The 23,532-nt window shown below is 46.6% G+C and overlaps 1 protein-coding gene across 2 annotated transcripts; it reads left to right on the top strand.

Moving 5' to 3' along the window:
- The first annotated feature begins 4,243 nt into the window (after nt 1–4,243).
- Nucleotides 4,244–23,142, top strand: MPZL2 (myelin protein zero like 2). 2 transcript variants are annotated; one of them, XM_043534144.1, is made up of 7 exons: nt 4,244–4,685; nt 5,462–5,640; nt 14,944–15,110; nt 16,136–16,346; nt 16,611–16,755; nt 19,614–19,706; nt 20,263–23,142. In XM_043534144.1, the coding sequence occupies exons 2-6, from the start codon at nt 5,481–5,483 to the stop codon at nt 19,672–19,674; spliced, it is 744 nt and encodes a 247-aa protein (XP_043390079.1). In that variant the 5' UTR covers nt 4,244–4,685; nt 5,462–5,480; the 3' UTR covers nt 19,675–19,706; nt 20,263–23,142. The 2 variants fall into 2 exon arrangements, with proteins under 2 accessions (XP_043390079.1, XP_007062443.1); XM_007062381.4 differs by lacking the exons at nt 4,244–4,685; nt 5,462–5,640 and adding an exon at nt 9,595–10,005.
- Nucleotides 23,143–23,532: the final 390 nt, after the last annotated feature.

Below are 23,532 nucleotides of genomic sequence, written 5' to 3'. Positions count from 1 at the left end.
AAAATAATATACTAATAGCTCTTGAATAGCGCTCCAATGAGCAGTTTTGTACCAGACTAAATTTGTTCATTTTTAACAAAGTGAGATAAAGAAACTTCTGTTCCAAACACAGTGTTTCCTTTATTTACTAATGCAATCCCGAAATCGATTTTGGTTTTTAGCTCCCTCAATTCCCTGTTGTCTATGCATATGATTCAGCTGGATCTCCTAGTGACAGCCCTGTGGTGCCTGAGGCAGGGCAGGGGAAGGGGATAAACATCCAATCTAGGGTTGCCAACCATCCAGGATTGTCTGGGAGTCTCCAGGAATCAAAGATTAATCTGTGATTAAAGATCATGTCAGGTGCTGAAACCTCCAGGAATACATCCAACCAAACTTGGCAACCCTAATCAGATCAGACCCTCAGTGACTCCTCACTCCAGCTGCCAATAACCCTGTCCATGGAAGCAGGGACCACCCCCGCTTCCAAAAGAAGTGAGACTGGAGAACACCGTTGAGCCAGCTACAAGTGAAATGTCCTGGCTGATGCTTTAAATGAAGCTTCCCCAAAGTGCATCCATATATCTTGGTGCTGATAAAATGATCATTGATGAACGAGCACACAGAGGGGGAGGAGAACGCTGCATCCAGTAGACATTGTCCCTAATGCAGGGTTCAGGGGCTCAGCCTCAGGAAAGAATTCCAGTGGGTTATTTAACATGCATCAGTTATTTTTCTAACTGTAAAGAGAAAAGGAGTACTAGTGGCACCTTAGAGACTAACCCATTTATTTGAGCATAAGCTTTCGTGAGCTACAGCTCACTTCATCGGATGCATTCAGTGGAAAATACAGTGAGGAGATTTATATACACACAGAACATGAAAAAATGGGTGTTATCATACACACTGTAAGGAGAGTGATCACTTAAGATGAGCTATTACCAGCAGGAAAGAGGGGGAGAAAACCTTTTGTAGTGATAATCAAGGTGGGCCATTTCCAGCCGTTAACAGGAACGTCCGAGGAGGAGTTGGGGGGGTGGGGGTGGGAAAAATAAACATGGGGAAATAGTTTTACTTTGTGTAATGACACATCCACTCCCAGTCTGTATTCAAGCCTAAGTTAATTGTATCCATATGCGACAGCTCTAACTTTGGTCCCTGTGACAGTCTAGGACTCAGGAGTGTCAAGGCTGGAATTGCCAATCTACTCCAAACAGGAAATTGTTTGACTGTTTTGCTCATTGTCTCACTTTCACTCAAGTAGCCCGGTGTGGGATTTCAAAGCAAGCCTATACTGTATTTTCATTTGGTATTTATACTTCTGTTGCAAACCTGAATTTATATTTGCCCATTTCCAGTAACATTCATTTTTCATGTATACAGGGCCAAACAGCACCCAGCACCAGAAAGGAGGTGTTGGGATAAACCCCTTCTCCTGTAAACGCTGCCAAGGGCAGCTGGGACCTTAGTTTGTAAAATCATGTCCAAAAGACCCCCACACATTAAAGAGCCTGGAAGCTAGTTTATGGTCTGCCTGGGAGGGATAGAGCCAAGCAAACAAAGCCAGCATTGGAAGCTGTGGTTTTGGGGAAGTTGAGATGTCTATGTGCAGGTGGGTGGATAGCTTGAATTGTCTTTTGAAAAAGATCCCTATAGGTGGAAGCTGCATTTAAATAGATATACTGGGTTTTATCATCCATGTAAGAGCCACACAATTCCACCGGGGGGCGTCGACCTCTTCAACATCCTTTCTTCTCCCCTGTAGCATGCTAGGGCCCAGGGAACTCACTTTCTTTCCAAATTTGGACATCCCACGGGAGCAGAGTTCTCCTCCTCCAAGGGTTGGGGAGAGGCCAATCCTCAGGGTATGCAACACTACAACAGCAGTGTAGACGCTTCCTACAGCGAAGGAGGGGGTTTCTCCGTCACTCTGGTAAATCCACTGTAGCTAGATCGACTGAAGAATTCTTTCTTTGCCTGAGCTGTGACTAGTGGAGAGTAGGTTGAAATTGTTCACAGCTCTGAGTGATGTGGCTAGGTTGGCCTAAGCTGTAGGTGAAGCCCAGGCCTTCGACGCTGACCTTGTCACCCTGACATTTCCCCTCCTTGCTAACACTGGTGCAGCTTCACCTTTGGGGGTGTTACTGAGGGCAAGGTGCCAACATCTTCAGCTGTCGCCGGGACCTGCTCCGAACAGAGTTACATGGTACAGGGCTTCAAACATTAGCGCGCTCCCTGGCTCCCCCTGGTGGCGCTGCATGGGTGCTCTGAGGGTTCAAGGAGATTGTAAGGAAAAGGCTAGTGTAGACACTCCTCTCATGGCGACAGAAGCCAGACCTGGGGATGTATCAGTTCATAGTCTCCTCTCACAGCCCGTTCCTGTATCTGGTTTTGCTCCTCCTCCCAGCAGACATGCCCAGCCTCCAGCCCCAGCTGGCTGGGGGAATCCAGCTCAGGTTATTCTTTTTTTCTGGAAATTCATTATTTAAAGGCTTCAGGTAACGATGACTATATTGGGCTTGCGTTACATGTAATGAGATGCTATTTGTAGCTAGTGGAAATTTTATTTATGCCATCGTCTTTCAAAAGAGCACTCAGGGCTTCTCTTTAACCAGCGGTGCCTGGGGCGTGATCCTGCTCAGACATGCCGAGCCAGCAAAGGAGACATTGCAGATTAAGAACTGACTCTTCCCATAAGCTTCCAGCCAGGCCCAGCTGCCCCCATTGGCCCAGGATAGCTGTCCATGATACTAACACTGTGAATTGCCTTTATTGTGAGTACAGACAGGTAAGCTAAACTCCTGGCTTTCAGCCCCACTGGACACTGTGCAGGCTGTTGGAGGTTAATAAAAGTATTGCAAGAGTCATAGAGTTTAGGGCCAGAAGGGACGACCAGATCATCTAGTCTGACCTCCTGTACGTCACAGGCCACCAGCACCATCCAGCACCTGCACACTGAACCCAGCAACTGAAATGAGACCAAGGTATCACAGCCCTCAGGAAACTAGATTATTACATGCCACAGGCAGAGAACAGGAGGGACTGACGTGCACCAGTGCCCAAGGTCTCTGCAATGGCAGGGAAATGGGATACACACAGATAATCCTGGCAAGTGACCCGCATCCACGCTCTGCAGAGGAAGGTGAAACCTCCCCAAGGTGCTTGCCAGTCTGACCCAGGGGAAATTCCTTCCTGACCCCTGCTATGGGGATCAGTTAGACCCTGAGCATGTGAGCAGGAACCAGCCAGCTGAGTGCCTGACACAGGATGCTCAATGCCACCTCAGAGTCCGGGCCCTCCCTGTTCTATATCCTATCTCCAGCCATGGCCATCCCTGATGCTTCAGAGGAAGGAGATAAATCAAACAACAATATCCAGAATATAGTGTGGGTGGGGAGAAATCCCTTCCTGACCCTTGCAGGTGGCCAGCTAAAGCCCTGAAGCACGAGCTTTTAGGCACATGAGACATAAACTGGAAGTGAGCCACAGGACTGCTGAGCCCCACCTCTACCATCACAAGCAAACCTGTCATACAATCACACTCATGAATTTGTCCAGCTCTTTCTTAAAACTAATCCGTTGTTTGCCCCCAACAACCCCTATTGGGAGGCAGTCCAGAACCTCACCTCTCTGATGGTAAGAAACCTTACAATTTCCAGCCTGAGTTTGTTCATGGCCAGTTTATATCCATTCGTTTCTGTACCAGCACTGTCCTTTAGCTTAAATAGCTCTCAGTCTCTCTGGTATTTACCTCCCTGATGTATTTATAGAGAGCAATCAGATCGTCTCTGAGCCTTCTTTTTTCGAGGCTAAACAGGCCAAGCTCTTCCAGGCTCCTCTTATAAGACAGGCCCTCCATTCCCCTCATCATCCTTGTAGCTCTTCTTCACACCTATTCCAGTTTAAATTCTTCTTTTTTGAGCATGGGTGATGAGAACTGTGTGCAGGACTCCAGATGAGGTCACACCAGTCCTTGTGCAATGGTATGAATACTTTTCTAGCTCTACTGGAAATGCCTCACCTGGTACAGCCTAGCATAGCATTTGCCTTTTTCACAGCCCCATCACAGTAGTGGCTCATAGTCATCCTGGGATTGACCCTGTGATGGGGTGTGTACCCCACACAAGCCCTGAAGGGGTTACTGTGGGCCTGAGAGGCTAATTAACATACCTGATTGGAGAGAGCAGTTAATTGATGTGAAGCCCAGCTGGGGAGGGGCTGGGTCATAGTCATTATAAAGCCAGGACGTTTGCAATAGGAAGGAGCTGTGTGATGAGGCTGTTGCACCAAAAATCAGCCAAAGATAAAAAGAAAGGGTCTGTAGTCACTCTGTGGGGGGCAAAAGAGGTGGGAGGCACCAAGGAGTCAGAGGGAGGAGACTTTAACTGCCAGCTATAGGGTCCTTGGGCTGGACCCCAGCATAGAGAGAGGGCCTGAGTTCCCCTGCTAGCCTGTGAGGAATGTGGGGTGAAACCGGTGGTGGTATGGGGTGTGAGAACCATGGAGCTCAGGGACCGAGGCAGGACTTGCTGTAAGGTCATTGGACTGTAGCTTGCTTGGGCTCTGTTAGACTGAAGTGTGATCTGGCCAAAGGGCCAAGTTGTGGGAAGAGAGACCACTGCCATGATAGCGTGACTGTCAGCAGGGGGAGCTACACAGCAAGGCAGCAGCTTTGCCGTGCCTGGTCCCAAGGAGATGCTCTGGTGGTGAGTGAGCCCCTGTACACCCACACCCCTCTTCTGTCACTTCCAGCTGACGAGCCCCCAGCTTGTAGCAGCGATTCTTAGTTAGGCCTGAAGTGCCTGACCTCGCGCTTTGTACTCCTGCATTGCATCCTGTTTCTGCCACCCCAGGCCCTCCAGACTTTCCAGTGTAATATTCTGATCCTCCCACCTTGGTCTGATCAGCAAACTTTGTTAGCACGTGCCTACTTCTTGTGCTGGGGTCATTAATACAAATATTGAATCAGCTTGATCCCCTACACAGTTCCTTGAGGAACTGCCCTATTAACCCCCCTCCAGTCTGATCACTCACCTTTCAGCACAACCCACTGCTCTTGTCCCCTTTATGGTTCTTGTACTGATGGTCTCTGACAGACAAGGGTGGGCTGGGTGTGTTTGTCAGCTGATGGGGTCAAAGGCTGGCAGTGAGGGGACATACTGCTGTCAATCATTAGGCCCAGGTTGTCAGAAAGGTCACTGATTCTTGGGAGCCCAGCTTGAGACCTCCTTGGGCTTGACTGTCAGAGGTGCTGAGTACCCGCAGCTCCCATTAATCTTAACTGGAGCTATGGGTGCTCAGCACCTCTGACTGGTGGCACCCCAAACCAGGGGCTGCTTTGGAATATGGAAAGAGCTATATGGAAGCCATCTATTAAGGAATAATGAGCCCTGTTGAACTCGGGGGGTGGGGGGCAACTCACAGTAGAATGAGGAAGAGAACCCCAGTGTCCTGCTTTACAATTTCTTGCTTTCATCACAAGACCCTGCTCCCATTTGAAAATGATTCATGTGGCTGATCCCATGTGGAGTTCCTGGGACCTGCTCTTGCTAAGTGAGCAAAGAGACCGACACCAGCACTGCAAATGTATGGCTGAGTCTCACCCGCCTCTCAGAAAATACAGGAAGAGCAGGGCCTTGGCTTTCATGGTCTGCAGAAAAGGTTGGTTAATGTTGGGGCTTTTGTGCTTCTTCCTTCAAAGTGTGAATTAAAGACTTCGGGGCTGCCCAATGAGGGCTGCTGCACAGGAACAGAAGCTGAGATGGGGTGAGGAGTGGGTTAATCATCTGCCATTGCCCAGCCTTCTCTAAAGGCTCTTTGTTGGTTTGAAATTCAGTCTCTTGACGAGTCATTGTCTCCTAATCTGCCTTGCGCTCTTGATCTGTGGGACATGCCCTGCCTGCTGGAGACCTGCCTGGACACAGTGCCAGGATTTCCCTACTCTCATTTAAATGACTTTTAATGTTGCAGTCAAAGGCAGTGGAGTCCAGTTGCTTGAAGGAGCAGGGAGCCAGGAATGAGGATTCCTGGGCTCTGTTCCCAGCTGTGGGAGGGCAGTGAGGCTGAATTGTTTGAGCAGGAGCTGATTGGTTGTCTGCATGGACATTAAAGATCCCACTGGGCAGTTTTCATAAGAAGAGAAGGGATCTTGCTCCAGGATCCTAGGTCTATACATCCCATCCTTCCCACTGCTGTGTTCCTAGTTGCTATGCTACACCCCAGAGGTGGCTGCATTTCTGTGATGCTGTCTTCACGGGGTTTGTAAAGTCCTTGGGTGTAAGGTGTTATACAAATATTGACCCACCGCTGATAATCAAGGCACTAGTATGTTTTTCTTTCTCTGGGAACAACTAGAAAAAGCTACATTTCCAGGGACATAGTGCAAAAGCATCAATTCCCAAAGGAGTGTGGCTCCGAAGAGGGGTCACAGATTATCTCATGCTGTCCACACCATGGTTCTGTTCATGCCCTGCCCAGTGCTCCTCCCTGCCTATGTGAGCCCAAACATCTACTCTGAAACCACTACCCTGTGACCCCCCCTCAAAATGGGAAGCAAGACTGTGGAATGGGAGCGGACTGCCTGCCTCTGCCTGGCAAAAGTGAAGGGTTAAAAACAGAAGCCTGTTGCTAAACTGCTGCAAGTTCAGGCCTGACTTCAAGCCACGTTCCTCTGCCCAGTAATTCTAGACCAACCTGCAGCTGCGTTAGGAGCCGAGGTGCTGTAGCTCTGCAGAACAGACACGAATGATAACGACTGGCCCCCTCCGGCCCGTCCTATCCCCTGAGGTGTCCCTGCGCGTAATCAGCTCACCCACTCGACAGGTTGCTCCAGGTTGGGGCATGGCAGCAGCTGTGTTCAGTTTCCCCTGCTGCTGCCTAGGCTGTGAATTGATGACTTGGGTCTGCAAGAACAAACTTGCATGCATGTGGGCAAAGCTGGGCCTCTTCCTCTTCCCTGGCGCACACTTCCGCACACCAGCGAGGGCTATGCAACACCTATCAAATTCCATCCTTTGGCACAACACCCTGGGCACACCTGGGAGGCCCTGCATGGCATGGCTGCTGAGGAGAGCCATATATGTACTTTAGACAGACACAGGCCTGGAAGGGCTCCTTGGGACTGCACCTCAAACAGTAGATGGGGCACAGCCTGCCCTCCCTGACCCAGTAGTGAGTGGAGCATGTTTAGGGTCATAAATAACCTTTGGCACTAATATAGCATCTTTCCTCCCAGGGATCTCCAAGCATTTCACAAATAGTAATCAACTCCCACAATCCTCAGAGGCAAGTCAACATGATCTTCCATTTTTAGAGGGGAAACTGAGGCACAGAGAAGGGGAGTGACTTCCCAAGTTCATACACTCCGCTGCAGTGCAGGGAATAGAACCCAGGAGTTCTAGTGCCTGGTCCCTTGCTCTAACCAGTAGATGTGCTCTCCATAGTACATTAGAGCTAGGGAAAGGGTTTCCCCTTTGCTGGTTGTCCTCTTTCCTGCCCTGTTTCCACTCATGCTCATTTTCATTTCACCTTCTCCAAGGCCTTGCAGAAACTTTTCCCAAGCTTTGCAGCTCATTATAAAATCACTACTCTGTACTTCACTTGGGCTCCCTCTCCACTTCCTATGGCAAACAGGAGCCAGGCCATTTTCACGTACCCTTTGCCTTCCAGCTTGCTTCTGCACAAAACACTCCTGTGTGCTCTGTCCCAGGACTTGACTCATAGCTCTTGTGTGCATGATGCACCTATTCAGCCACAAACCATCTTCAGCACATTTTCTGACAGTGATCTAAACTAAGAGTAAAAAGAACAGGAGGACTTGTGGCACCTTAGAGACTAACAAATTTATTTGAGCATAAGCTTTCGTGAGCTACAGCTCACTTCATCGGATGCATTCAGTGTTTTCCACAAAAGCTTATGCTCAAATAAATTTGTCAGTCTCTAAGGTGCCACAAGTACTCCTTTTCTTTTTGCGAATATAGACTAACATGGCTGCTACTCTGAAACCTAAACTAAGAGTGTTTGCACTGCAACAAGGATGGTGGCAGGAAACAAATGTCCCATCATGCAAACAAACAAAAAAACCCAACAATAAATGTGGTTTGTAGACGTGAAAGAAATGGAGAGACTATTCTCAGAATAGCAACTGAGGGGAAGTCTGGTGACATGCAGTGCAGAGTGGACTGGACAGGGACAGGTTACTCTTTGAACTAGAAATGTACAGTGCTTTGGGGGAGGTAAAGGACGGAGGCCCTCTAGACCAGCTATGCTGTTGGTTTGCAGAGGGCGGGCTGGGCACATGGTGCTGGGATTCTCTCTTTGTTTCCAGATGTTCAGTTGCATAAAAGGTTCAGTCATTTCCAGCCAGGATGCTAGAGGATGGTGATGAGGAGGTGGGGGTGTCCCCAGGAGAACCTCTTTATGAGGATGTGGTTCCTACTATGGAAAAATCTGAGAGCCCCTGCTCCAGTCCTCTCCTTATCAACCTGCCTAGTCTCCTGGCTCTTGCCTCTTGTTCTGTCCTTTCGGGGAATGAGTACACTATGGCACAGGTGCCAGGCAGGCAAGGTTTCCCTCGCGCTGCCTCTGGCAATGTGCCTGAGCACTGAGCTAAAGGGGCTCCCCCTTGGAGTGAGAGGGGAGTTCGGTCTCAAGGTCCATTCAGTCCTGTGCCTGTCAGCAAGTCAGTGCCAGTCGTGACTGAGATTTCCGCCTGCCGTATGGATGGTTGTGCACTAGGAACTGGACTGAGACATCCAATTGTTTTCACACTGGCTGGAGAACATCATCGAAAATTAGGGTTGGAAGAGACCTCAGGAGGTCATCTAGCCCAACCCCCTGCTCAAAGCAGGACCAACACCAACTAAATAATAATAATACCATATATAATAATCAGACAGTAACAACTTCTGGTCCCAACCACTGTGAGTTGGAAAGTGATTTACATTCCTCTAATACTAACAAGAGGGGAATTAGAGTGTGTGTTTCTGTCATGCTTCCTTGGGATGTTGCTGGGGAGGAAAATCTCTTCCTGTTACCTTGTGGTGTTTGTTGAGCACCAGGAAGGATTCCAGAGCCCTGTCCATGTGAGCCCTGTCCATGCAAGCCCTGGGCTCAGGTGGTTTGGAAAATGGTGTAATCTCTGGTTTAATGAGAACACTTTTGGCTAAGGATCTCAAAGCACTTCACCAACATTAATGAGCTCAGCTTGACAGCCCCTAGTACAAAAGTTTGAGAACGACAGCCCTAGTGGGATGGCTACATGTAGACCCGTTTTGCAGAGGGACACGATCCCTCTGAGCAAAGGGAAGAGTGGCAGGTCTTGCTGGGCTCTGTATCGCGGCTATGAAGACTGCACCCTGTACATTGTGTACATATACCCCAGCCCCGTATACAACTCTGCTTTGCCAGGGACACGCTATCCTGCTCTATGCTGTATGTAAATACACTGGGGCAGACTTTTTTCTAGCAGCAAATCTCCCTGCGAACTTGGGCTTTGTCGCCTTATTTATTCAGAATCTACCTGGCATGTTTAAACAGGACAGAAGCATGAGACAGTGGCGATAAAGATCATGCGGTTTAAAGAAACAAAAAGCGAACTTCCAAAAACTAAAGCTCTTTTAACGTGGGGAAAAGAAAACCAGAATCCCGAGAGCCGGTTCCCCGCGGGAGGAGGAGGGAAGCTGGGCGGAGTGGTGATTGCTACACAGAGGGGACAGGCAAATCCACCTGGGCTGAGCACAGAGCTGAGCTGGCTCCGCGGCTGGTGCCCAAGCTGGGCCGCTCTGGGCGTGACTCGGGCAGAAGCAGCCCGCACTCCGTGCTGCGAGCCTGCCCTGGCAGGGAGGGGGGCAAGGTCTTCTCGCTAGGGGCGCGTGTGGCAGGAGGACTCCGGGGAGCTCCCTTCTCCCCCAGTTCGGAGAAGTTCCCTTATCTCCCTGCTCGGTCTCTGGACTATGGACTTGCCTCCCCCCGTGCATGGCCCCAGCTGGATGGGGGCTGTGCTCGTCCTGGGGGGACAGCTCCTAGGTAAGGAACTATTCGGGCGTTTCCCCTCTTGGCCTCAGCTGCCTCCTTTTTTTACCCTCCTGTTCTTCCAGTTCCCTCCCTCCTAAAGTCGTGCCGTGGGATTCTGGCATGTCTTTCCGTGGTGGAGAGTCTTCTTGGTCTGATTGCGCTGCGAGCTGCCTGGCGTGACTGTGCGTGTGGACACAAGTCTTGGACAAACAGGTTCAGGTGTGTTCCAGCTAGAGACTGAGGCCTGAGCATTCGGAGGTCGGGTCACACGCTATTTCCTCTCCTCTGGCCTCTCAGTCCCTGCTCCGGCCAGGACGGAGGGCTTTACTCTTTGAACTGCCCTGCTATTAAAGAGACAGGTCAGGTTTCAGATCCATTGCAGCAATGTAAATCTGGAATAAATACCCCAACTTCAGTGGAATTTTACAGGGTTTACATTCACAGAAGAGATCCAGAATGTGGTCCATAGACCCCATGTGGTTTTAGGATGCTTGGGTCACTTCACTTCACTTCCAGCACCTGTGCGTGAACACACAGGCTTTTCTAAAAAAGAAAAGGAGGACTTGTGGCACCTTAGAGACTAACCAACTTATTTGAGCATAAGCTTTTGTGAGCTACAGCTGAAAGCTTATGCTCAAATAAATTGGTTAGTCTCTCAGGTGCCACAAGTCCTCCTTTTCTTTTTGTGAATACAGACTAACACGGCTGCTACTCTGAAACCTGTCATTATGCAGGCTTTTCTGTGATCTGTTGTGAAAAACATTTACAATTACAGCCCAAGTTTGCACTAAAGTGTTTTTTTCAAAATGGTGGTTTTCACTTTGATGCAAAAGTTGATCTTTGCCAAAAAGAGATTTTCAAATGCAAAACTATGAAAAAATATTTGAGGTGTTTTCTCTTTTGCATGAGGTCCTGGTTTCAAGAAGATGAACGTATCTGTGAAATGACATGGGTTTTTTTTTAGAAAACTGAGTGAGGAGGATGCCAAGAGCACAGATTCCAGGGTTTTGAATTACATTCTGGATATATCAGAGCCCCACCAGATACTGCCAAACACAGTAACATAGAGGGTAATAGGAAATAAAGCCCACAAGGCAAGGTGAGTCTCGGTGATCAGCTGGGAGGTTGACTAGACAGCAAGTGAGAAAAATCGGGACAAGAGGTGGGGGGTAATAGGAGTCTATATAAGAAAAAGACCCAATTTTATAGGGACAGTCCTGATTTTTGGGACTTCTGGTCACCCTATCAGCTGGACGCTACGTGGGTTTTGCAGCTAGTGAAGGCAAAGGCAGTTGCTGTGTGAAGTCCGCTGTGTTGTACTGTATGGGCAATCCAGATGAGTAACACCTCTTTCCCTCAGGTGAGACTAGAGCCCTCCTCGAGCCATCTCCCACCTCTGGGCATTTTCCCATGCTGCCCACTTTGTGGGGAAGAGTCTCACTGTCCCTCCTCACAAGCCACTGTCTGCCCTCCCTCAAACCCTCTTCTTCCAAGGTGCCCACAACAAGAGTTTATAATTGTTACGAAAAGTAAAATCAAGCCCTGACCCCCCCCCCCCCCCCAAAAAAAAAAAAAAAAAAATCTGGATTCCCCAGTATGTCACAGCATTGCCAACCACATGCATGTCAGGCCTTAGGGAGAACGGTGAGATGTAAAGATCAGAAGTTTGGGATGCTTTTACCTGCCTTCTCATGCTGGGGCAGAAGGGATCATGTTTGTCAAGCTTCTCTCTGAAACCACAAGGGCTGGGAACTTTTCTCTTGTCAATGAAAGCTGAGATTTTCAGGTAATAACCTGATTCCAGCAGTTGGGCCTTTTCCAGAAAAAAACTCTTATAATGAGCCTTGAAATAACATTTCAAGAATTGGCAGCACTGTGTCCTGCCTGCTCAGGGTCTGTTCTTTGTGCCCTGTGCAGCGCAGAGCACAGTGTTGGCACTTCATGAATTAAGAAGGGAGTAACAACAATGGTCGAACAGCTCTCTCACATTTCCCCCAACGCTGTGTGTGTCCAAGAGCGATGGGATAAATCGGGGGGGGGTGGGGCGGGGTTTGATGTCAGCCTTAACACAGAGTTTCCTGATTGGTTTCATTGGTGCCACCCTGCTGTCAGGGAGGTGTATTTAGGGAAGGGTCTATAACAGGAGTGGGTGGACGAGGTTCACGGCCTGCAATATGCAGGAGGTGTCCGAGTGACCAGTTCTTAAAGCCCTCTCTCCATGGGCCAAAAAAAGGTGGGTTTTTGCTTTTTCAATTGTTAGCTCAATTAGGTTACCTTAACTCAAGTGAAATCTCCCTTAACACCTCTATTGACATAGCTTTACCCTTTTAGCTTGATTCTAGCAACTAACTTGATTAGATTCTGATATCTATAAATTAGAAGTAATGTCATTTAGGCCTGGTCTACCCTTAAAGGTTAGGTCAACATAGCTCCAGTGCTCCAGGCTGTGGAAAAATTCACATTCCCGAGCATTGTGCTATACAGACCTAACCCCAGTGTAGATGTGGCTAGGTCATGAATGGGGTGGAGAAAGTGAATAGGAAAGTGTTCTTTACCCCTTCACATAACACAAGAACCAGCGGTTATACTATGAAATTAATAAGCAGGAGGCTGAAAACAAACATAAGGAAGTACTACTTCACACAATGCACAGTCAACCTGTGGAACTCCTTGCTGTGGGATGTTGTGAAGGCCAAAAATATAACCGGGTTCAAAAAAAATTTCATAATATCATGGAGGATAGTTTTATCAATGTCTATTAGCCAAGATGGTCAGGGTCACAGCCCCACACTCCAGGTGTCCCTAAGCCTCTGACTGCCAGAAGCTGGGGCTGGACAACAGGGGTTGGATCACACAATAATTGCCCTGTTCTGTTCATTCCCTTTGAAGCATCTGACACTGGCCACTGTTGGAAGACCAGATAATAGGATAAATGGACCATTGGTCAGATCCAATACGGCCATTCTTATGTTCTTAGGTAAGCAGAAGGATTCTTCCGTTAACTTAACTACTGCTGCTTGGAGAGGTGGATATCCTAGAATGATGGAAAACCCTTCTGTGATTGTAGGAGGTGCCTCCCACAATGTCACTGTAGCTATGGGGCTGTGGTGCATGCAGTGTAGACATGGCCTCTATCATTGCAGTTACAGTAGTGTGAGCAAGAGCAGAATCAGGATTCCAAAGCTGAAAGGCCTCCCTACAAGTTAACCTTTTCATCTTCTCTCTCTGCTCTCTTTCCAGTCCTCTTTTCTCTCTCTTTCCTGGTAGTTCTAGTAGACTTATCCTGTTTTCATAAACTGCAGCCGGGGCGGTTTGGTTAACTGTGGATGTTTCTTTGACATACCCTTACAAAGGGGGAAGGGATAGCTCAGTGGTTTGAGCACTGGCCTGCTAAACCCAGGATTGTGAGTTCAATCCTTGAGGGGGCCATTTAGGGATGTGGGGCAAAAATTGGGGATTGGTCCTGCTTTGAGCAGGGGGTGGGACTAGATGACCTCCTGAGGTCCCTTCCAACCCTGAGATTCTATGATAACAAAGGTTACCTTCCGTCCTGAATGAGATACAGAACCTACCCCAAAAACCACCACCAAGCAGCTGGGCAATAACTGTGGAACAATATTAGCAGGAGCCGTGCATGCTCCCACCCAGGGACACCTTGCCTTCATTGAGCACCATTCATCCTGCAGTGCATGAAATGCTTAATGTAATAATACAAACTGTGTAAAGAAGTGGCTTCATCCACCCTGTCTGGAGTAGGACATAGTAGCTGCTTAACAGCACTTAGCAGTGCTACACAAGAGAGAAGGGATATTCTTTCCAACTGGAACTGCATGGGGAACTGAGAGAAGCAGAATATAATCACCCCAGCTGGAATGTGTCCAGGATACTGAGGCTGTGTCGACACCACAAACGTTACAGTGGCACAGCTGCTGTAGTGTAGACACTTGCTACAGCAACAGAAGGGGTTTTCTGTCACGGTACTAAAACAACGAGGAATCCTTGTGGTACCTTAGTGACTAACAAATTTATTTGGGCATAAGCTTTCATGGGATAAAACCCACTTCATCACATGCATGGAGTGAAAAATACAGGAGGCAGGTGTGTATGTATATTACAGCACATGAAAAGATGGGAGTTGCCTTACCAAGTGGGGGGTCAGTGCTAATGAGGCCACTTCAATCAAGGTGGAAGTGGCCTATTCCCAACAGTTGACAAGAAGGGGTGAATATCAACAGAGGGGAAAATTACTTTGAGTAGGTAGGTCAATGGCAGAATTCTTCTGTAGACCTTCTTCTAACACGTCTGTCATGGAATTGCAGTGCTGTATATTGCTGTTCTGCAAACAGATACTATGCGATTCGTGGTGTAATTTATTAACAGGAGCTGATAGGGCAGGCACCAGTCCAGATTGAGTGGATAGGGCTTCTAATTTTTGGTTTTAACTGATAAACTTTGATAAAAGACTCCTGACACACAAAGAATGAAATTGGTGTTTATTCACAAACATGGAAATACACTGGAAATGGTTACTTGTATCTAAGGGCTCGTCTACACAATAGGGTAGTGCGCTCTACACAGGTGTGCTTTCCAAAGAATGTTAATATGTTGCACGTCAGTTGGTCTGTGTAGACCCTGCCAGGGCACACTAAAAGTTTCCTAGTGTGCTTTAATGTAGTGCTGTTTGTAACTGTATTAAATTAAAGTGCACTAGGGAACATTACAAAGATTACTCATTATAGTATATACACACACTATATATAGAGAGAGCCCTGAAACCTCCCCCCCCCCAATTTTTGGACATCTACATAAAACTCAAATTGCTAAAAATACCCCCCCAATGAAATTAATAAACCCCCCAAAACAGAAGCCCTAAGTGTAGACAAAAAAGGGTGAGGTGCTTCCTTCTAGACTGTAGCTTCTTTTTTTATTTCCATCCCGTTTTCCCTGCAGTACTTTGGCCTGTGGCAGCTGTGGAAGTTCACACTTCCAGGGAAGTAGAGGCTCTGAATGGGACCAATGTACGCTTAAAATGCACCTTTTCCAGCTCCAGCCCTGTTGGCCAGCGTCTGACGGTGACCTGGAACTTCCGGCCCCAGGGAATTAACTCTGCTGAGTCTGTAAGTGGTAATAAAGTGGGACCTTTATGCTCCAGTTGGGCGATAAGGTATTGCTCATACAAGCCTCTCCTGCTGTGTCGAACTTGGGAGTGTAACTAACAATAGAGGGTGTGAGTGTGGGTGGGGACCAGAGATTAGCAGAGTTATATCTGGTACGTGACTCTCTGACTTTAATTGATTAAAAGATTCAGCTGACTAATCCCCTCTGCAGTGAGTTTTGGTTTCAGGTCCTCTCTTTGCTGGCCATCGAACCTGGCTAGAGGAACCATTTTTAGGTAGTTTCCGTGTGTATGGTTAAATACTGGGGGCCAAATGCAGCTGCACCTGCTTACATCGCAGCCTAATTTGGTCCTGTGTCCCTACTGAAGCCACAGCTCTGGCTTGTGACTTTGCCTGGCCCACGGTGGGAGGGGAAGTACGCCAGCAAGGGCCATGGTTCAATGCAGGTGTAACAGCTTCAGCACTGGTGTAAGGAGAGGGCCAGCCTGAACCTGGTGTGCCCCAGGAGGGATCCCCCCCGAGGGGTCAGATGGTCTCTGAGTTCTGCTGCAAGAGGCTGACGCAGCACAGCTGCTCCTGCCCTCGCCATTCACCTTCTCCAGCCTGTGCTATCTTGGGGCCTTGCTGGCTCCCTACAGGCCCCGGGTGGATGTGAAGTTGCAGCTGCTTTCAGAGGTGAGAAAATGGGGTCAGGAGTCGGGGTGCAGGGCACCTGCAGCCACTGTGAAGGAGACATCAACAGGGGAGAGAGATTTTGAAGGGGACGTGTTCCCTCAATCCCATCCCACCGTGCTTGTTTAGGCTCCTTTGCATGTCTGCTTTCCATCCATGCTGCCTCTCTTGCCTCTGGCCCCCAACCTGAGATGGAGACACTGGGATCTCTGTCCTGCCTGTTTTATAAATGCTTTGAACATTTGCAGAATGGGCTTGAGCACAAATTCCAGACAGGCAGGTTCCTCCTCCACAGGGCAGGGCACAGTCACACACTGCACAGTAGTGATGAAGCTTCCTCTCTGATCATCTAGATGCTCTACTACTATGAGAAGCCCTATCCCCCAACCAGTGGGCGGTTTAAAGAGCGAGTTACTTGGGATGGGAACATTGGCCGGAACGATGCTTCCGTCGTCGTCTGGAACTTGAATCCCACCGACAATGGGACGTTCACTTGCCAGGTGAAGAACCCACCAGATGTTGATGGCACGATTGGCGAAATCCAACTCCGTGTTGTGCAGCAAGGTACGTGGCTCGGGGCACTGTCTTGGTCAATATGAAGTTAGCTGGTACAGGGAACTGGCACAAGTGGATGATCTCCTACCGTGTGTGGGGGAATGCATGAAGGGAAAGGGATTACCAAGGGAAGGTATCAGGAAAATAAATGAATGCAATAAGGGATGTGGGTGAGAAAGGACTGAACCCGGGAGTTCTGGACTCCCAGTCCTCTGCTAAGTCCCCTCCCAACCAAGCCACCCTCTCTCATTCACCTGTTTCTCTTCTGTGCAGTGCATTTCTCGGAAATCCACATCCTGTCTCTGGTCATAGGGTCTGCCTGTGCTTTGATGATCATTGTGGTGATAGTGGTAGTTGTCTGGCGACACTATCGGAACAGACGGCAAGAGAAGAGCATTGAGATGGTGGAGACAGAACTGTAAGGACAGAGGCTTCTGGGACACCTCAAAATGTCTTCATCGGGGTTTGGCCAGTGCCTAGCACACGGCAGCCAAGAGTTGATAGTGCAAAACCTACCGTCAACTGACAGTAATTGGCCCTTTTGTTGGTAGTTACACCAGGGAGCTCACAGAGTGAATGAGCTCCTCCTCCGACCCCTGGAGGGGGTCCATCAAGTCAGGGTAGAAGCCAACTGTGGAGGTGTCTGTGTGGGGGGAAGCTTGCTCTGCCTGTTCTAAGGATAAACACAGCACCATGGAGTAGTGGCTGATACAGAAGATATGTCCTGTGTGATTAGGAGAAACACTAGCTTTTTTAAACCCCTTGTTTGCTAAACCAAGGGATACATCAAATACTCATTACTTTCTGATCAAGTGTAACTACAGCTCTGAATGATGTAACTAGCTTCTTTGCTAGAAGGGAGCAGGAAAGCTTTACAACCACTTAAAACAGAACATCTACAGGTTGGTGGGAAGGGTCAGTATCAGAACGCTGTAAAAAGGAGCTGGTGGCCACAGCATTTGCTTATCTCATGGCTATCAAGATACGCTGTAGTTAAAGATTTCAGAGTGGTAGCCGTGTTAGTCTGTATCAGCAAAAACAGCGAGGAGTCCTTTTCATGTGCTATAATATATATTCTGCTTACTGTATTTTTCCCTCCACGCATCTGGTGAAGTGGGTTTTATCCCACAAAAGCTTATGCCCAAATAAATTTGTTAGTCTCTAAGGTGCCACAAGGACTCCTTGTTGTTTCTGTAGTTAAAGGCATTGCAGCTTGGTGATGTGTTGGGGTTTAGTGAGCAGTTTGCAAGGGGACCAGAGTGAAGGCTGAATGCAGAACAGACAATGTTATGGGCAGTGGCATTAAAAGACTTGATCACAATGGAGCCATTGTCTGAAAGGTTTAGATGGTAAAAGTGGGGCAGTGATTGGTGTTGGGGGCTTATTCCTTCACCCACTTATTCCCTGGTCCTTCTCGCATGAACAGAGAGCAACAATACCCGAAGTCCAAAGGTGCAAATAATTCAATGTTTATTGGGTTGAACTTCCAGCAAGCATGATTCCAGTTTCCTTCCTTAGTGTCCCACTTCCCAGCTCTGACACCACAGAGCCTTACCTGTGTCCCTGTTCCCATTCCCCCCCTTAGCAAAAGATGATTCCAATTCCCCACCCTTACTTCCTTACACCCTGTGTCCCTGTTCCCATTTCCCCCCCTTACTTCCTGATTGACTGCAGACTATATAGTAAAACTTGAGTTCAGCTTAGCTATACCTTAACCAATCATTATCCTGAAATTTAACTAACCAATGCTAACATATTGTAACATGATTATGTAACCAATTATATCCCACCACCTTAATTAGTTTACACCCAGCAAAATTAATCATACAGCAGACAGAAACAATCACAGAACCAGACAGAGACCATGCAAATAAACAATAGCAAAGTGGGAACTATAATGACAAAACAATACAGAAGTGAGGATTTCACATCCCAGCTATTGATAAGTGAGTTCTTGCCAGACAGGATGCTATCAAACTAAGTTTCCTTTTACATCTTCTAGGCACTTCCCTTTCTCTGGAGGCGATAGGCATTATCAGGACAGGATTGTATTCCTAACAGCCGAATAGCACCTGATTTCAATGTGACTAGTTTGGAATGTGAGGATGTGACCGTTCGCTTCCCAGCTTATGGCTGCCTCTGCTGCTTAGCCAAAGGCCTTAGCCTAAGAACAGGGCCTCAGACTGTCACAGTAAGAGAAGGCCCTTACACCGGCAGACAGTGATTTTGATTGTTTCTTTTATACCTCTATAACTAGCCAAGTGATAAGAATGCACCTAAATTCTTATAGTATAGGCCTTTACAGACAGGCCTGAATATCTATATCCTAACAATTGGGACCATGTCTAACCAGCTGTGATTTGAGCTACTGTGTAATTTGCAGGAACATACAGCTATGCTGTAGCCTAAACACATGTAACCAACTAATTTAATGAATTTGCCATGCAAATAAAGGAACCTACAGGATACCATGTCTTCTAGTGTATAGAGTTACTGTACCCCATGTGCTTCCCGGCTGGCTCGCCAGCCGGTGCACCTGGGGAGATGTGTTGGGAACAAATTTGGGGCACCAGTAGAGATTAGTGCTGTTCTGGATCTCCAGGTGGTGTTGATTCCATCCCTGCTATTCACCTCCATCCCTCTGGACCTTTGGGTGGGTCACTTAGTGATATGACTGGTATTTTCTTTTCCAGTCAAACACAAGCTGGTGTTTAGCAGAGTGTGAATGGGTCAAGGATACATCAAGGGGGCTGCTGTGCTGACAGTGGACTGGGGGATGAGTGTCACCTATGCAGGGATACCTCTGGGGAAGGAGTCACAGCCAATTAAAATCCGAATGATAGATTCTCCTTTCCTCCCTAGTGCAGACCCCACGAGCTGTCTGTGCACCTTTCGCTTAACAGGCTTATGGCCAGGGAGCCTAGTTTTCAGTGATAAACCCCCCAAATTCTCCTATTTAAAAAAAATATAAAAATCCATGTTTTTCTGTGCTTAAAATGAAACACCCTGGGCGGCGTGGCTCCCACTGTTACTTACTGAATAAGTGACACTGGTACTCAACACTAAAATGTAGGTAATAGGTTTTATTTTTTTCAAAAAATGTAAAAACTAAAGATTGTTTAAAAAAACAACAACCCCAATCTCTCCCTCCTCCCCTCCAATTTCATGTTTTTCCAAGGCAAATGGATTTCTAGAATCCCTGCTTGTTACCTCCTTATGACTCAGAACCCAGGCCAGTTGGGCAGGGGGTCTGATGGCTGCTTTTGGCTTTTCTAGAACAGAAAAGGAGAAGCTGAAGAGTACAGAAGAGAAGGTAGCTGTCCCATTAGAAGACTAAAGTTCTCTGACTAAAGGGTACATACAGTGCAGGTAAGTGCTTTCCAACAGCTTTCTGACCCGCTGCAGGTTTTGAAGAGTGTTTTTTACATGGCTGTTCCATGACCTGTGTGAAATGAGTGGGTAGGTCTCGGGTAAGTTCCTAATGGACAGGTCATGGTATCCACATTACAAAAACTGCTCCTGCCATAGTCACCATTAATACTGACTGGCTTCCTCATTGGCAGCCCTCAGAGACAGAACAAGGACTGAATGGGCCATGGAGACAGAACTTCCCTCTCAACCCTACAGGAGGTGTCTCCAGGTCAGGGTTGATTCTCATTTGTAGGGAAGCTTGAACAGTTGCTACCCAGTATATAGCTGTTTTGTGGATAAATAAGAGTGCCATTTTCATCTCCACTTTTAGAGTCACTTTGCCTTCCTTGTTTTAAGGCCGTTACAGGACGAACATTCCTGCTGCTACTAATAGGCTCTGGTGGTGCATTTACACATCATTTTACCTTCCCACTTTTTGATATCATCAGCTGCCTTCGTTATTTTAAGTTCAAGAATGTTGTAGTAATATGTTGTCTTTTTTTCCTTCCTGTAGCTTCTCCCCTGCAGCAGTTTCAGAAGCAGGTGGCTAATCCTTCTGATTTCAAATGTTAGAACAAAGCTGAATTACAGATGTCTGATGCCGCAACTGTGGTACCCGTGTTCCCCTTAAAATTTGTGCCATGGCAAGACAATGGGATTAAAATAATGTGTGAGATCTTATTTCCTTCCATTGAAACAACGCAGGGGAAACTTGTCCTATCAACAGTGAAGTTGTCTTTGGTCATCAGTCCAGCTGTAGCCATTTGGAGAAGTGTATGTCCTTTGCAGAATTGCATTTGATTCACTCTGTTGAAGAGAAAAAATCCCAAGAGAACTATAAGAAATTCAACGATCCAGGAACAGATTTTTCAAAATTCTCATCTTGGCCTGTGGAAGAATTTTGGAAAAATGCCTTTTAATTTTTTTAAAACTTTTTTTTCCCTGTTTTTCCCTCCCTCCCTCTCCACAAAACAACACCCCCACCCCTTGCCATATGTGTAAAAAAGAAAATGGGGGGAAAAGAATTATCGTCACTCTGAATGAAAACGGGCAATGGTTAACCCTTTCCCATTGCAAACTGTCTGTGCTTGCCACGCTCTTATTAGTTCTCGCTTTAATTCTTAAATTTGGTTTGAACTATTTTTCCTCTCACAAAGAAGCTCTTTAAATGTTTCTAAAAAGAATGATGAGACAGTTTGATCACAGGGACAGCTTATTGCAAGAACGGGGTTTTGATCCCATTGTTACATGAAGTGGAAAAGTGTTACAGTTTTGGACCGTGTGCTGTTTCTTTGGCTGGGATGGTATTTAGAAGTGGATGCATATTTCAGTTTGACTTTTGTTTTATATTTTAGGTGACTTAGTGTGTCTGAAAGTGACAGACTGAGAACCCTGCCTATTACTATGGCGGTCTCTGCCCATTCCTATTCTACTGATGCACCAAAATCCTGACTTCCCTCTGCTGTTCCAGACCTGGTTCCCCCCCACTCATTTCTATTGATTCACCTCAGTCCTGACCTGCAGCACCCCTTGTTGTTTCCCAGGACCTATGCACAGTTTGCAGATGCCCTTCAACTTTGGCTTGCAACAGTCACTTCTGTTCCAGCCTAGAGTCTCTCTTCTAAATAAACACTACCAGTTGTGCCTAATCACAGTAAAGTTTTATTTCATATCAAAGTTCAATGGCTTGGTTCCATTGTATCAAGATTCTGGGAGGTCCTCTCAGTGATGCAAGCAGCTTCCTTTTAGATATGCACATTGCTGCACAAGGAATTTGTCTCAATGCTAATTACTGCTCCAGGTTACTAGTAGCACATCTTATTACTAAATATGTGGTGAGCACATCAGATTCAATGCTGCTGCAGATCTCAGTTTAAAATAAAAAAAACAAATAATCAACACCTCAGAGCTGTTTCTGTATTTAATTGGCATTAAATCAAAATATGAGCTTGTTTGCTTAACAAGTATTTTTGTTTTTATGGCCCTGCCTGTGAAATGCTTGCTATATTATCTCAATTCATTTGTTTTCTTTTCCTATCGGGGTATCATAAATAAATTTGTTTTGTGGACAGTCAGAAGCTATGACAGTGTAACTACCACAATGTAAGCCTAGGGAAACTCTCAGTGATACTGCAAACCATCCTGTTCTCAACAGAGTTTTTGTTTTTGACACAATGGAATAGATGCCCCCATATCATGACAATGAGTGATTATTTGGATAAAAGAGGAGTTTTAACACACACCCCTAAGTGACTGAATGATAACATTTTGTTGCAATGTAAGTACGATTGTATGCAGCACAATGCTGGGGCACTAGAATGCATGTAAGGAGCAGCAACCAATGCAGAAATGAATTGCCAACAGCTTCTTCCTGCTATAGCTACTGCTCTTCTCTCAGATCTTATGCCCTTTCAGGTGCAGACACACATGCCCTCACTGAACAGCTCTAACTTTGGAACTGGGATTCGCATACAATTACAGCAGGATTCCAAGGAGGAACATTCCAAACCATGGGCTAAAAGGGTTTCAGTCCTGCAAAGCTCCCATTGACTTCAATGAAAGAAGGATTGGAGCAGTTAGTTGGGGAAGGAGCATATTTGTACAGTGTCCAGTCTCACTTCAAACTAAAAACAAAACATTGAACGCAAGACATTAATATAGGTAAGGTGCCGCAAGTACTCCTTTTCTTTTTGCTAATATAGGTAAACCCATTTTATCCAAACTCTCCAAATTTCACTTGACCCAAAATTTGTTTCTGTCCTCCAAGTCCCAAAATCCTATAGAGGGTCTAGTGCAAGTCACAGCCATGGAATCTGTACTGTTACTATTTTGGATCTTCAAATGGACTGACTGCAGATTAAATTAAATTATCAGACGCTGCTGTGCTGTGGAAACGCACATCCTATAGTTTAACATACCATCTGTATTCAGCTACCCATTTTAGTAGCAGTTTTTAGAGCAGTATTACGTTCCTTCTGTGTTTCATAGTTTCTCTACTTCCTCTTCTGCAAACATAATTGTCTAATTCTGCTTGTCAATTTCAAGGCCCTGATTCTGCTTGGGCAGACCCCTTCAATAGAGAGGAGATCCATGTACTTCAACAGGGCTCTGGTTGGGTGCAGGGGTCTGCTCACATGGAACAACTTGTAGGATCAAGATTCATGGGCAGTATCTAGACGATGTGCATGTGCATTTTTATACTAGTCAAACAGCTGCTTAGTTCTAGACAAGTTTGATATTTTCATTTTTTTTGCTGTAAAACTTGTTTCAGCACAGAGAAACTACAGTAAGGGGCTGTGTCCATCTGTGTAGACAGATACTCTTTTGTACTGTAACTTATTTTAAGTGAGCTTTTCAAGTCACTGTATGTAAATAAACCATTTTTAGTATTAAAGCATGTCCTACTTGCCTGTTTTTAATTGAAAAACTAGACGGTTTACTGCACAAGTTCATTATGGTAAGAAAACAATGGATGTCACAGTACAGAGTAGAGAGACAAGGTAGGCCAGATAAATATATTTTATTGGACCAACTTCTGTTTGTGAGAGAGACGAGTCCAATAAAAGATATTACCTCGCCCACTTTGTCTCTCTAATATCCTGGAACCAACACGCTACAACTACACTGCATAGTGCATATGTTTAGTATGAACTTTCCACAATGCCCGAAGAGTTTTTACACGACCCTACCATAAATATAACTTAAAATTATTTTCTTTGGGAGACTGGACTAGTTAACTGTGCAGAGCACTGAGTTGCTTGCTTGTTGGAGGCAAAAATGCATT

Source organism: Chelonia mydas, chromosome 22 (genome assembly GCF_015237465.2).
Source record: "Chelonia mydas isolate rCheMyd1 chromosome 22, rCheMyd1.pri.v2, whole genome shotgun sequence".
Lineage (NCBI taxonomy): Eukaryota > Metazoa > Chordata > Testudines > Cheloniidae > Chelonia > Chelonia mydas.
This window is presented reverse-complemented; position numbering and strand designations above follow the sequence as displayed.